Source organism: Tenebrio molitor, chromosome 7, assembly GCF_963966145.1.
Source record: "Tenebrio molitor chromosome 7, icTenMoli1.1, whole genome shotgun sequence".
Lineage (NCBI taxonomy): Eukaryota > Metazoa > Arthropoda > Insecta > Coleoptera > Tenebrionidae > Tenebrio > Tenebrio molitor.
In genome coordinates this window covers 4,702,563-4,716,113 of record NC_091052.1, presented here as the reverse complement: position 1 = coordinate 4,716,113, position 13,551 = coordinate 4,702,563, and the positions used below count along the sequence as shown (strand labels likewise).

At 35.7% G+C, this 13,551-nt stretch overlaps 1 protein-coding gene across 3 annotated transcripts; it reads right to left on the bottom strand.

Annotated features, from left to right (window-relative positions):
* Window positions 1-4,261: 4,261 nt before the first annotated feature.
* LOC138134938 (uncharacterized) lies at window positions 4,262-11,740 on the bottom strand. Of its 3 annotated transcripts, XM_069053541.1 has the most exons (4): window positions 11,581-11,740; window positions 6,089-6,320; window positions 5,337-5,379; window positions 4,262-4,517 (listed from the first exon to the last, which is right to left on the bottom strand). In XM_069053541.1, the coding sequence occupies exons 1-3, from the start codon at window positions 11,587-11,589 to the stop codon at window positions 5,354-5,356; spliced, it is 267 nt and encodes an 88-aa protein (XP_068909642.1). In that variant the 5' UTR covers window positions 11,590-11,740; the 3' UTR covers window positions 4,262-4,517; window positions 5,337-5,353. The 3 variants fall into 3 exon arrangements, with proteins under 3 accessions (XP_068909642.1, XP_068909641.1, XP_068909640.1); XM_069053540.1 differs by lacking the exon at window positions 5,337-5,379; XM_069053539.1 differs by lacking the exons at window positions 4,262-4,517; window positions 5,337-5,379 and having other exon boundaries at window positions 5,394-6,320.
* Between the last annotated feature and the right edge of the window lie 1,811 nt (window positions 11,741-13,551).

The window sequence follows — 13,551 nt, the reverse complement described above, 5'->3', positions numbered from 1 at the left end:
GTATCTGCTAACCCATCAAACCCTGGTGGCACAATTACAAATTTTGACTTGGTTAGCTAAATAATTCGCTTTTTTATTTAAACGTAAACCAGGCGGGTGATTTACGGCACAATGGTATAATTTCCCAACAAAGGTATAGCCGACCGTTTTAAACCTTTTTGCCATAAAATTGACAATTAAAAGTAGCAGGTCATAAATAAAAATGATTTTGAAAGTAGAAATGGAAAACTGCGTTTAATTCAAAATCTAATTGGTATTTTTTCCGTAGATTTCGTAAATAATTATAGGAAGTGAATCTGGGTAGGTTAGTATAAAAATCAGAATTTGATTTTTTTGTTGAAATTTACATTTTAATTTTTTTTGGCTTTGTTTGTAAGTGAACAATTATCAAAAAATTATGAAATGTACCTTACCAATAGCCAGGTAAGTCTGAAAAATTTCGACAATTTTATTTAATTAGAAGTCGCGATTTCTCCTGTGCGCGTATACGATGCCCCACCCGGTATATTCATTTGATTTACACACATATTTATCATTGGACGGACAACTTGTTCCAAAATTTGTGACCAAAAATCACTGTTTTTGAAACTCCTAATATTATTTCAAGAAACTAAAATTTTGTTGTTGATTTCTAAGCATTTTTACGCGTTTTTTAAGTTTTTTAATCCGGCTGGTTCAGATATGAAATGCTATGCTGGAGTGTCCGAGAATGATGGAGTTTTTTATGTGATTTTGAGGCTCTTTCGGTAAATTTTCATTTTTGAAGGATTTTAACACCTTTCCAGGGATATTTTTCAAGGATTTCTTCATGTACCCAATTTCCTTGATCCAGAAATAACATTTCATATAACGTGTGTCGCGAAGCTTCATCTACTGTCAAATGTTTAGTGAAATGGGAAGTATAGGACGAAAGAGTGGAATACATACATATTTTAAAAACCTTTGAAGCAGGTAGTGAAATAATATAAAATGAATCGAAAATTTCGATTTGTCATTTATTACAACAAATAAAGGTATGATCAAATTGAGGTTACGCATCTGAAGGATTTGTCAACTAAAAGGACGATCTACGTTTGGAAAAGAGAAAGAAAATCATGGCCTGCTTGACCACAAATTTATTTGAACACTCGTTATTACTTAAATGGGTGATTATTAATTATGATATGAAGGTTACAAATCCATATCGATACCTATAGGTTGAAGATGTCTGGATGCCCCACCAACAATGGAAAATTATTCAAGATCGACAACTTTCTTCACACTTCTATGCTTTTAAAATATCAAACTCCATTGCACCCAATACGTTTTTGCTCGATTTGTTATTAATTTAGCATATTCTATTTATATCTGACAGCCAAGAGGGTCAGTTAATATAAAAGGTGTTCGAACACCAATTTACCAATAAATGGAAAATAACAAGGCGACTGGGTACTTTCCACGTCTCCTAGAGACAACTTGCGTCTGTCACGTACACATCAACCTTCAGGATTTCAGCTGAACAAAATTACAAAGACAGATCATTTTAACGATGAGCAATAACCATATAATTGTCATTGTCGATTACACGTTAACCTCGAACCGCCTCTCTGTAAACTTATTATTTCGAATCAGAAATACAATGTACACAAAGCCCAGTGACGCAATCGTGACGCCCTTCATTAACCAAAGCAAGAAACTATCGACGCTTCGATTAAATCGATTTCATTTTGGTTTCCACACAAATGGGAAATGTTTGCAGGACTCATTAGCAGCACCGGTCGCTAAATAAATAAGTTTCAGCGCGAAAGGAACGTATTTCAGCGCATACGCAAGCTTGTATGTGACTTGATCACATCTGGGACCTGTGTTCTTTGGCGCCATCTATTATGCTTTCTCGTTTCAGGCCAACGAGCAAAACCATTTGTTATGCTAATGCAGACATTCACTATCACCTTACAAATGATTCGAGCTTTATCAACTCATTACATCTATCTCCGTGTCCTGTTATGACGTATTTAACGACCAACCAAAAACAATGCGAATAAGTGTACGCAACCAAACTAGAAATTTCTGAAAAAATACACGTTACCGTTACTGTTCACCTGAGTTATTTTTGATCTCGTTTTGGATAAGATTTGATTTATGTGTGTGGTATGTTAATTGTTCGATGTAAAAGGAATCGGATTTTGAACCATTTACCTACGGGCACAACATTCGGGGTACATTTTTTGTCAATGCACAAACTGTCACGCAACAATGACATAACTTGACTTTGAAAATTGCCGAGATTATACGCTCCAGTAAAATTTAAAAATGGCAGCCAATTATTCTTCTAATAATTGCCTTAAAATTACAGATCTAATGTTGAATGAGAAAATGAAAGTTTTTAAGTGTATTATTATGGAAAAATGGAGACGAAAACAAATTTCTCTGCAGCCCAACACAAATACAATTTTATTGCTTGACATTTGTTGAAAAGCGGATTTAACAGTGGCAGTGTAAATAATAGATTTCAAGAGTCATTACCCACCCATGTTTTTTTTTGTTTTTAAACAGGATACAGATGGTGAGGGTCAATTTACTCCGGCTCCTGTTCGGTGTATTTACAGATCAAGGTTTTCTGTTACTAAGCCCATTAGCACTTTTGTTAAACTGTCATATTGTTTGTTGGAAACACGGATGGAGTAACTAAATCCGCAAATAATAAGTAAATTGCTTGGTAAAAAAATTCACACTTCTCGTCCTTTAAGGTCGAAGCTATTGGCCAATACGATTTTTTTCGGGTGTCACGAATGACTGGTCTTGCGTATAAGAACTAAAGAGTACACGTGCGTCTTAATCCATTTAGTAATGGTCGCAAATAGCAGACAGTAAGCAATAAAGATCGTTTTTAAGTTTCAGTGAAAGTGCATGTTCATGATAAATGTAATTTGTAATGCAATTTCGAAAAAGTAATGTCTTTGGTTGTCACAAAAAATAAGGAATAAATTAAATTTAAAAAATTACATTTCTGAAGAAATTGTAGTTTGAAATTAATGAACTTGCAATGCGCACTTACAACTCTATAAAGTGAAAACTTTTTTCAAGAAGAAAAGAACAGAATGTAATAATTAACAGAATAATTAAAACATGTTTTTCAGAAGTATTAACAATTCCTAGATACCTGTTTTCTATTTAATTATCTTCTGTTGAATAACCATGACACTTCTTTCTATAATTATTATTGAAGGTTTTTGAAAATCTTGCTATAATAAAGTACAGAATAAAATTAACGCCATTTTCGTTTTCACCAGGTTTATTGTTTTACATACATACTCAGCAATGAACAACTTATACCAAAATTAGTGACCCAAAATTTGGGTATTTAAGAATGATCAATTTCTTATCGGATTTTGAGGCTTTTTCAACGACTTTTTATGTGCCCAATTTTCGGGGGAGTTTCACCCCTTCGAGGTACCCCTTTTCGATGATTTTTCAACGATTTTTTTGTAACCAATTTTTAGGAGGGTTTATTCTTTTGGCTTTTACGGTGTCCACAAATGATTGATTTTTGTAGAACTTTCCGGTCTCTTGAAGCAACATTTCATAGATCTACCGTACTACTTATTTATCAGCACTAATTTGATACGAGGTGACTCATTTAAATAACATCGTGACGTAAAATTATATAAGTTGCATATCACCAATGTACTTGATATACATTTGAGAAACATTAACCTCGTTAAAAGCAGAGAAAAGTTTCTCCACAAGAACTTGCAGACTTGAATTCCGGAAGAAAGATGATAGCTGTTGAAGCCTTCGTAAGGTCACATGCATAAGAGATGATATCTCACTCAAAAGTTATGTTACTTCTTCGCTGACGTAATAACGTAAAAGAATAGTCTTTTATGTACTCCACGCGATCAATTTAAATAAGAAACGGTCTGACGAAATGGTACTTGTTAGCACACCACAAGAAGGATTTTCAAAATCAGCTGACACAGATATTTGCATTTGTGCGCCATTTTCACATTTTTTTTGTAGAGGACAATCACTTAAATCCATTAGTAATCAAATCAGAATATTACTTAAGTAATAACATTCCAAGTACATGAGGGAGCCGTTTCTTGAAACTCTTTCATGCATGAGTCTCTTAATTATTTTAATATTTCAAAATTCGTATCTCGTTGCTAAATAATCGCAAAAACAATTATTTTTTGGCTGCATTTCACACCTTTGTTACTTAATAATTTTATTCCAAATGGAATTGGTCCGTATGTGAAAATAAAAAAGAAACCAGGGATTTATGTAAAACAACTTTAATAAATAATATTGCACATGTCGACAAATGCAGTAAGTTCAACTAAAATTAATTAAATACTTAATCTCACTTAAATAATAATTACAAACTAAAAATTATCATTAAATAGGAGATGTTGTACAATGGTAGAAGTATAGACATATTTACAAGAGATGTTTCTTCGGAAAATATTTTACAATGGCAGCTCTGATGCGCAGACGTGGAGATCAAAAGAAGGTGAAATACTGTGAACTAAATCCTGTAAAAAATGTATAGTTAGCCTCGTCAAAAAATTTGTTTAATCTAAAAAATGTTAAGGATATAAAAAAGAGGTACTGTAACCTTGGCTGCATTACTCTCTAATACTTGTCAGAGTACACGTGGAATGTTAAGTTTTGCAAAATCATCCAACTCTGATTTCCTCCATAAAAAATACAAAATCGCCACAATTATAAGCGAATTAAGCTAACCTTGAATGCTATTTTTTAAACATGATTTCACGTTTAACCATCATTTTCTCGCAGCATATGGTAAACGTGTAGACAATACTCTCGCAGGCAGCGATTTGGTAATTAACTGTAATTACGTTGAATAAATCGTGTCACGAATTGATCTCTCATTCTGTTTATCTCGACTAGTTTAAAAATTTTCCGAGGAGAAACTCCGAACAGTAAAAACGTCGAATCTTTGACTGGCCCATAATTCATAAACTAACTAAGTCATAAACTACAGTTTTATTTCAGTGCGAAATTGAAAGTTGTATCGCGTTTGGACAAACAATGGATTTTTTCAGACAGGTCACTGTACCTCAACATTTAATTTGTCAAAAACAATTTCGAATTTAATCGACTTCGATTATGTAACCAGACAAAATTCGTTAAGTCAGTCGCGAGAGATTTGTTTTTATTCGACCATAACCTTGCTCGAGACGTCCTTTACCGTGAGGTCGGATTAATAACACTCGAGGAAATGCATATAATGAATAATTAATTACATTAAAGAGACTAGTTTTCAAATTTGTGTCATCTCAAGGGCTGCCAGATATAAATGACAGGTTTGCCGCGTTGGTCATACGTACCTTGGAAAATACACTATCTAGAAAGCTTTTCGGCCAACTGCATCTGAAATTAAGGGATGTCTCCCCTGATAATTTGTAATTCTGCATTGATAATTTAGTAGAATGACATGTATGGCGTATTACATAATTAACCATGTCTGTGCTGTGAACTGCTACTACGAAAAATGGGAGAGTTAATTATCTGGCTGAAATGAGTCTGTCAGATGACAACTACTTGTGAAACATTGTCGTTTTGTAACATGTGTCTTAATTAGCGTTATTAATGCATATCTAAACGGATTATTCTCTAAATAAGCCATAAATTTTCATTAACGAATGAAACACCTGATTGTCTGTCTGGTGGCGAAAAATGTTTGCAAACTCTGGACGAATTGAATCGAAGTCGAGCTTTATCGCTTGACTGATTTTCACCTTCGTTCGAAATGATTTTCATTAGTGCAAGCACCGATCATTTCTGATGGTCGCGTTGCAACTTATTGCACCGACATTCCACACCCACAGAAATGTGCACAATCCTTCACAATTCGTCGTGATTTTATCACCGGTCAGTCTGGGGCCCTCCGACTGCGTTACACCGACGCAACCTCCAGCTTTGTGATGATAAATAATGGGAAAGCCAATGGTCGTGGCGATAAATGGTCGTGATTGCGGCAACTTAAGTGTCTTAAATGAGCCATCGTACCGAGTTCTCATGCTATGAATCGAGCGCAATTGGTGTTAAATGGTGCGCACGAAAAAAGCACGATTCTTACTCTGGCTTGGTGGGACGAAGCCGTATCCTGAAGCTCCGACGACGACGCCGCTGGTCTCGCCGTTGTCTGGGGGAGCAGGGGGGAAAACTACGGGACCCGGGTTTTGTCTGGGATCTCTCGCCGACTGCAGGGGAGAGTCCAGACCGCCGCTGAATCCTCCCAGCGACTCGAAACCTCCGAAGAACTGGCCTCGAACCACGGCCAGGAAACAGACGGAGAACACTAAGATGGCCTGGAATGGAGCGAGAGTGAGAAGGGTGAGACCCGGAGACACTCCCAATTAAATACCGGAACTCTTTTCAGGCATTACGAGAGCAATAAATACTGGAGTTTAATAGCAGTTAACATTTAACCTCATATTGTAACCTCAGGTTTCGCTCTACTTTCGAATCGTTGCAAAACGTTCAGGGGTGGATGGGCTTTAGGGAATTTCTCGTGGGCCTATCAGATTCTTTGTATACTCTATCTTAATTTTTCTACTTCGCACAATGAACATTTTGTGACTCCAAAAACAGTTTCACGAAGATCATCGTTTCTAGTGATAATTGAATTTGGGGTTGGTATTGAAAGTAAATTTCAGTGTTAAATGTGATGTCATTTGAACCTGAATCCATGTTTTGGATCAAAATAAACTATTAAGTAGGTAGATTATTATTGTAACAACATCTGGGAGACCATTTAAAATTTAATTTTCAATGAATTGACATTGCTTCGTCAATACCAACCCAATTCCATTAAAATAAAAGTCACTAGATAATAATTTTATATTAAAAAAAAATAAATTAATGAAGCCGAAGTAGAAAAAATAGCATGTTACACTCGTTGCACAAGACAAGAAAAAGTGATTCTTTATTAAAAATTATGAAAAACCAGATTTATCTCATAAACAACACAACGCACAAGTCGACATGAAGACATCATTTTTATATAAAAGAAGCTCCAAAGTAGAGCTCTGACGAGTAGCAGATGTGCATAAACTAGTTTCTCAACCACTTTTTCTTTTGCTTTTGTTTTCTAGCAGATAGATGGACTTAAAAACATTAATCGATGTTCGATCACATTTAAAAAATTAAAAGGAAAGCCGACGACGGACGTGTTCGTACAGCTGCGGGGTGAAATCTTCAACTGTTTTACTAACCACGATGACAAAATAACCGTTGAGCTTGATCTACATCGAGACATTTTTGAAAAAAAATTAAATACAGCCTGGTCTTAAAAATGGTGGATGCGCCCGGCGAGAGACCCGTTTCTCCTCACGTCCGAATAACGAATTGCATTTTCTTATCCTACTGACCCCGATCTGTTGCATTTGAAATGCACGCACGCGAGACCTGCATATGATTGCTGAAATGCACTATCAGTGTTGCCAACAGTGACATTGTGCAAATCCCTCACGTAACAGTGAAACTCATTCGTATGAATCGACTTGGCGGTAGTCTACGTGCCAAAATTAAGCATTGTTGTTAATTGCATTACGTAAGGCCGGTGCTAACCGTTCGAAATTAAGATATTTCCTGGTCAGAAAAAAATACGTCCAATTGGAATCGTGCACATTCATATGCGTCTGCTGTTGAAACAACGAATTTAGCAACGGATTTCGTGCGAGATACGCTCTGTTTGCGTCGACTAGACGCATTCTTGTTAAATTACAAACGGCGATCGAAGTGGACGATTAGATGCTGAAATTTCGATCGGGTTGCCGAATAAGGCTGAGACGCGTCCTTTTCCGCGACCTTGACTTTCAAGGCGGCGAGCTTTCGCCAGGACGCCCAGGATTACGTGTTGTTTACATCACTTAACCGGTTCAAATTATCGCCGAGGTGTGGCGTTCGCACAGATCTTACCAATCAACAAAAGAGGAATTGCGTGAGGAGTCGCGGCCTTGCAGGAGTACCGTCGATTATGTAAATCTGTACATCGATCGCGATTGAATATCTATCAGTATGGATTGGCACGCGATCCAACAGTTACGCAACATCTACTGAAACACAAAGTAGTAATATGGTAATTTTACAAGAAAAAGTACCGGAGACAATTACTGCAAATACTTTCGTATCGAATCGCGGACAATACAATAACAGCAATTTTTTCATTTTTATCAATTTAAGGAAAGTTGCCGCTTCGGTGATAATATGTGCGTTAAGTAACGGCACAGGAAAAACGAATTTGATTGTAGAGTTTACGGACACGCGTGCTGGACTTTTCTTCAGTGGCTGGCAAAAGGCAGGTCCGGGCTTGATTCAGCGACAACCGGATGACAGTTATCGCACGCTGCACAAAAGCTGCGGTCAAGGTCCAGTGTTGGATAAGTCGGGATCGCAGCACTGTGGGTGTGCTGTCTGTCTGATTTCGCAACCGAAAGCACCTTGACTACACTCCGTTTCCGTTTCCTCAAACAAAATCCGGCCTTTCTTCGCATTGTTGAGGCAATTCCATTAATTAAATTAATTATTCGTCAAACGTGCTAATTGTCACGTCTTATACAAGTCACAGCAATTATATCTGCCAACGGAGTCAGACAAATTAGTCCTTCAGGAAATTGAGAAAAAGTTTAGACGATCAGTCTCAGCTATCTGGCGACGATTCGACAAAACAATCAGAATCAATTAACTGTGTTAATCGTATTAGTTGATCCTTCACGGTTTCTCCTTGCCGTTATCGGGGATTATGCAACTGAGCAGTCGATAAGTGAGGCTAACCGTACTAAATGTTCATTAAAGACAAGAAACCGTCAAGGAGATAAGGTTGATCGCATGTCCAATAACGGTCCTTAAGCGAAGTACGACACTTGCGTTACGTAACGTCGCATGCGTTGCGGCTATCTAATAAGACGTGCATTGTCGGTGAACACAACACCGTATTTATGGCCCTAGATAATTTGTGCAGATTAAGTGAAAATCAGATTTTAGTGATGGATGCTGAAGCTGACCTAAACACACACGGATCCAGTTTTATCAAACGAGTTCAATGCGATATATTATTGAAATAAAAATTTCAGCGGTACCATCATCGCTTTCTTTAACCATCTGTCACGTTTTCACTATAGTTTTGATTTCGGCACATGACGAAATTGTGTGTCAACTATGAAAGTCGCCGATTGATTCGAAGAAGTCTACAGTCGATTGGTTTTCGAAATTTCGAGTCGTTTTTCAGTTTTGTAAAAATCAAAGTAGAACGTCGATCGTTAATTCATTGATAATAATATGTTCGATCGCGTTTGCTCTTGCACGAACCATGACTTGAAAGTAGTAACAATCATGGAGGCATGTTTATGGAGCTTTCAAAACGCCTGTTGCAAAATGTTCCGGACTCTGTTGTCTTACAAAATTTTTTACACTTTGTGTAAATCTTCAATATTCTTGTGAGCCGATGTCGATGACAATCACGTGTCGACAAATTACCACATATTAAATGGCTTATGTAATGTAGTACACCACTCGCGTGTATGGACATGCTCGATGAACACAAATTTTAAAAATCAAACCCACAAAAAATTTCCGTTACAGTAGAATTCACTTCAAAATAACTGCTTTCCAATTACCCAACGCCTTATGTGCTCCACAATGTTTACACACTACATACCTGCTGAACACCATTTTTCACTAATTAATTATAGCGGGTGTCACACAGTGTTTTCGACAATTTTTCCCTTTTACAGTTTTGAGTTAAGTAGAGCATTCAATCCAGTAATATAAATGCAGATTATTCCAATCGACCACATTTATCGATAATTTCTTACATGTTAATTATCTATTAACCAATCGACCCACGGCTGTCTCCTGTTATTAATCTGTTATTGTCTAAATCCAACGTTATTTTGATTTTTCCTGTCCGTCTGGTTAGTGAAAGTCCATTGTCAATTAGTGCACCGGACCATGATGCTCTCTTGTATTAAACTGGAAACTACTCTTCAGGTGTTTGGAGAAATGCTGTAGCTACTTCTGTTTTAATTGAGAGAGTTTTTCACGGATCAGATTGCATCGTGGTCATCACATAAGCATATCATCAAGAACAATACGACACTGTTTGTAATTTGCGAGTCGATAAGTCAGTCGAATGACCACCGTAAAAAAGCCATTAAATCATGATAACTTTCTTCAACAAGCTTTCGTGTTCTCCCCGCGTAAATAATAAACAAAAACAGGAGACTGGATAATGTCTGTCCTTGATTAGTCCAGTTCGGAAATGGCATTTTTGACAGTTGTGACACAGTTACGTTATCACCGACGTGACTTTCAAGGTTCACGGTCTGTATTCCATTCGAAAATTTTTTGCTTTCACGCTGTGTACCCGGAGCAGTCGTTGTCGGATTCGTGATACATGAATTTCTTACAATTGTCTTCATCGAGGGAGGGGCCGTGAATGAAGTTGGCTTCCAGGTATCCAGCCCCTTTAACCACTATCTCATTTGCAGTCATAAATTGGCGGCATTTTTCGAAATTGTTTCTTTAAATCATGTAACTGTGTTATTAGACTTGTCGTAATTGCAGAGTATTTCACTATTTATAACAGGAAACAGTACCCAGACACCGACTTAATAACTGCTGACGCTAATGGGATTAGATATGTCAGAATCCATAAACCGCATTAAACATAATACAAGCACGATCTGCCTCTGCGATACGAAGAAATTTATGCACGTTGACACCGAAGCCTCTTTATGTGGCAACAAGAAATTAAATATACGTTATGTCAAAATGCAAACATTATTTTGATCGATTATCATTAAATATAAATTGAAAACAATTTCGTTGGTGACACTGTTTGTAACAAATTCTTTTTGAAAAATAAAACCTTGACATTTTTGGCTTCTGTGCCACAGATTTCGTCGTTGTGTTTTCACCTCCCATCCAAAATAATTTTACATTATTCATAAGTTATTGATTATCCGAATAAATATTTTCAATTCTGATTGTTCAACTATAAACGTCAAAATGTGTGGTTATGTTTGTGTTTACGTTTTTTAAAAAAGTAAAAGTGTTTACAGGAGATTAAATTTTTGCAATTTAAATTATTTTAAGCAAAGAATTTCATTAGAAATTAACAATTAAAATGAGCCACTTTTACGATTAAGAGAAAGTAATTAGTATCGCCGCGTATCACACATCATTTTCAGACATTTTAAATGTAGATTATTGAACACTGTGTTTTTGCACGTATCAACACCTATTACGAAGCATTTGAACTTGTCAGCAATTTAATCTCTTTGCTCCGAAAAGTAATTTACAAATCAACACAAACCATTAGCGTTTTCTCTTGTACGACAATCGAAAAAGAGTACCTAATTATTCAATCTTAATTTTTCTCAGTAGATAAAATCCGACAGTGTGTAGAACCGTATGAGGTGAAATGCTGCCACTAACCCAATTAGACTTCATTGTCATTGACATTAATAATTCACGTGTTAATGGGATTAATAAATGTTAAGGCACTGATAGTGAAAGATGGCACTGGTCACTCGCACTTGAAATTAATGAACACTGGTCACTTACAAATTTCATGTTGACTGTGGATTCCGTGTTAGGAAAACTTTGCACTATGTGGCAGTGTTGGATGGTTGAAAGACGGATGAGGGGCGTGTGGCCCGCACCGAGTTATATATCTAAGTACAGCCTCGGAGCGCGAGGCCAAGCCGCGGAAGAGCGCGCTTGCATTGACCGGCAGATGAAGGTCCCCACGTGCTTGCCTACCCAGATGGCCAGTCACCGTGCCTCTCTGGATGCTGCCGACGGGGAGACGGAACAAGAGATTTCGGCTCCGGGCACACTTCTTCAGGAGACTTCAACGACGCAACAAGAGACGAGAACGTTTATGCCCGCTTGAGAAACATGACAGTGGTGTTTCTAAACGCTGGCGACAACAAGACAAACATGTGCACAATGTTACAAAATAATCATGCATTTTGTATCCCATAAAACTGTTACGACGTGTAAAATGTGATTGTTATTGATTGGGATTCTTCTGATTAACGGCTGGCAATAAAATATTATTTATTTACGAGTGTTTTATTATTATTTGCTAATTCCGATTTCAATGTATTTAACATAAATGGAACAAAAATGAAAAATATTGCTGAACAGAAATTAAAATGCTAATGCATTATTATTATATTTTTATCTTTACCTTTTATTTATAGAAAAAAAAGATCGTTTGTACTTCCACTATTCCTCTAATTACTCAATTCTTATTTATAAACCAGTGTATTTTTTTATTTCTCTGTTTTCTATTAAAAAAAGGGTTAATAATAATTTAATTATGATTTAAATCGATTTTTTTTTTGTTTCTTCATTTTATTTGCAGAATCACGTTACAGAATTAAAAATATTTTAGTTACAAACTTTTGTTACATACTTATTTATATAAAAAATTACAAAATTTAGTCTTACTTGACCTGATTCTTCTTGTCGGGGATTTTTAATTTTATTGGAGGAATTACATTTGAGAACTGAGAAAACAATTTCTTTCTACAATGACGATATTTCGAAGAAAGTGAATTTTAATAGGCGAAATACAACACAAGAAGATGCTGAAACAGCGAGAGAATTATAATTTAGGTTTTACTTGACCTAATTACCCTCATTTAAGAATTTTAATCTTATTTACAAAATTACCTGAAAGAATCTTAAGTATTTTTATCTTAATAGTAAGTATATTATGAAAACACTTTCTGCGCGTGGATATTAATAAAAAAAATCAAATATAAAAAATAAACTTTGAACTGTAAAACGTAGTCTGGCTCTGTTAAATATTTATAGATTAATTTAAAACAATAAAAGAATTTAATTTTTTTAACGTTTTGGGTTTTTTTAAAAAATATATAATCAGACTAAAAGTACGATATAATTATGGGAACATTGAATCTAATACTTAGCTTTACATATTTCTATAAAAACAGGAACCACATAATAAGTAATTTAATTTTTGCTTAATTCGCTTGTTATTTAAGAAGTTGCGTCATTACTACCTTAAGTTTTAAAAAGTTTTCAATAATAATGTTTGGAGATGATAAAAACGGCGTTTTTTGTAAACTTTTACTCCAAATCACTTTCTAGGAATATTACAGATTCCCATGTTGGATAATTTGAATCCGATTAAACTAATAATATCATCGAACCGTCGTAAAATAATACTACGAAATTCTTTCAATACCTAGACCACATATTTGGAAGTACATCAGATAAAAATAGGCAGAGAAAAAGTGTACGGCGCTATTAACTTCATTAAAATTTCTAGTAGCAAAGCGATTGAAATTGCAAATTATTCTAAAATAAACAATACATTTCAGGGATTCATTTATGATTACTTCATTCTTCAACATTTTCCAAATATTTGCTGCTCATTCACTGGTAAAATTATTACTCTACATTAGTCTCACCCTTATGATTTTGTAACGACATAAGTGATAGAGAATTCACGATTTTTTTTAACATAAATTAGAAAATGTTTTCTAGACACTCATTGAA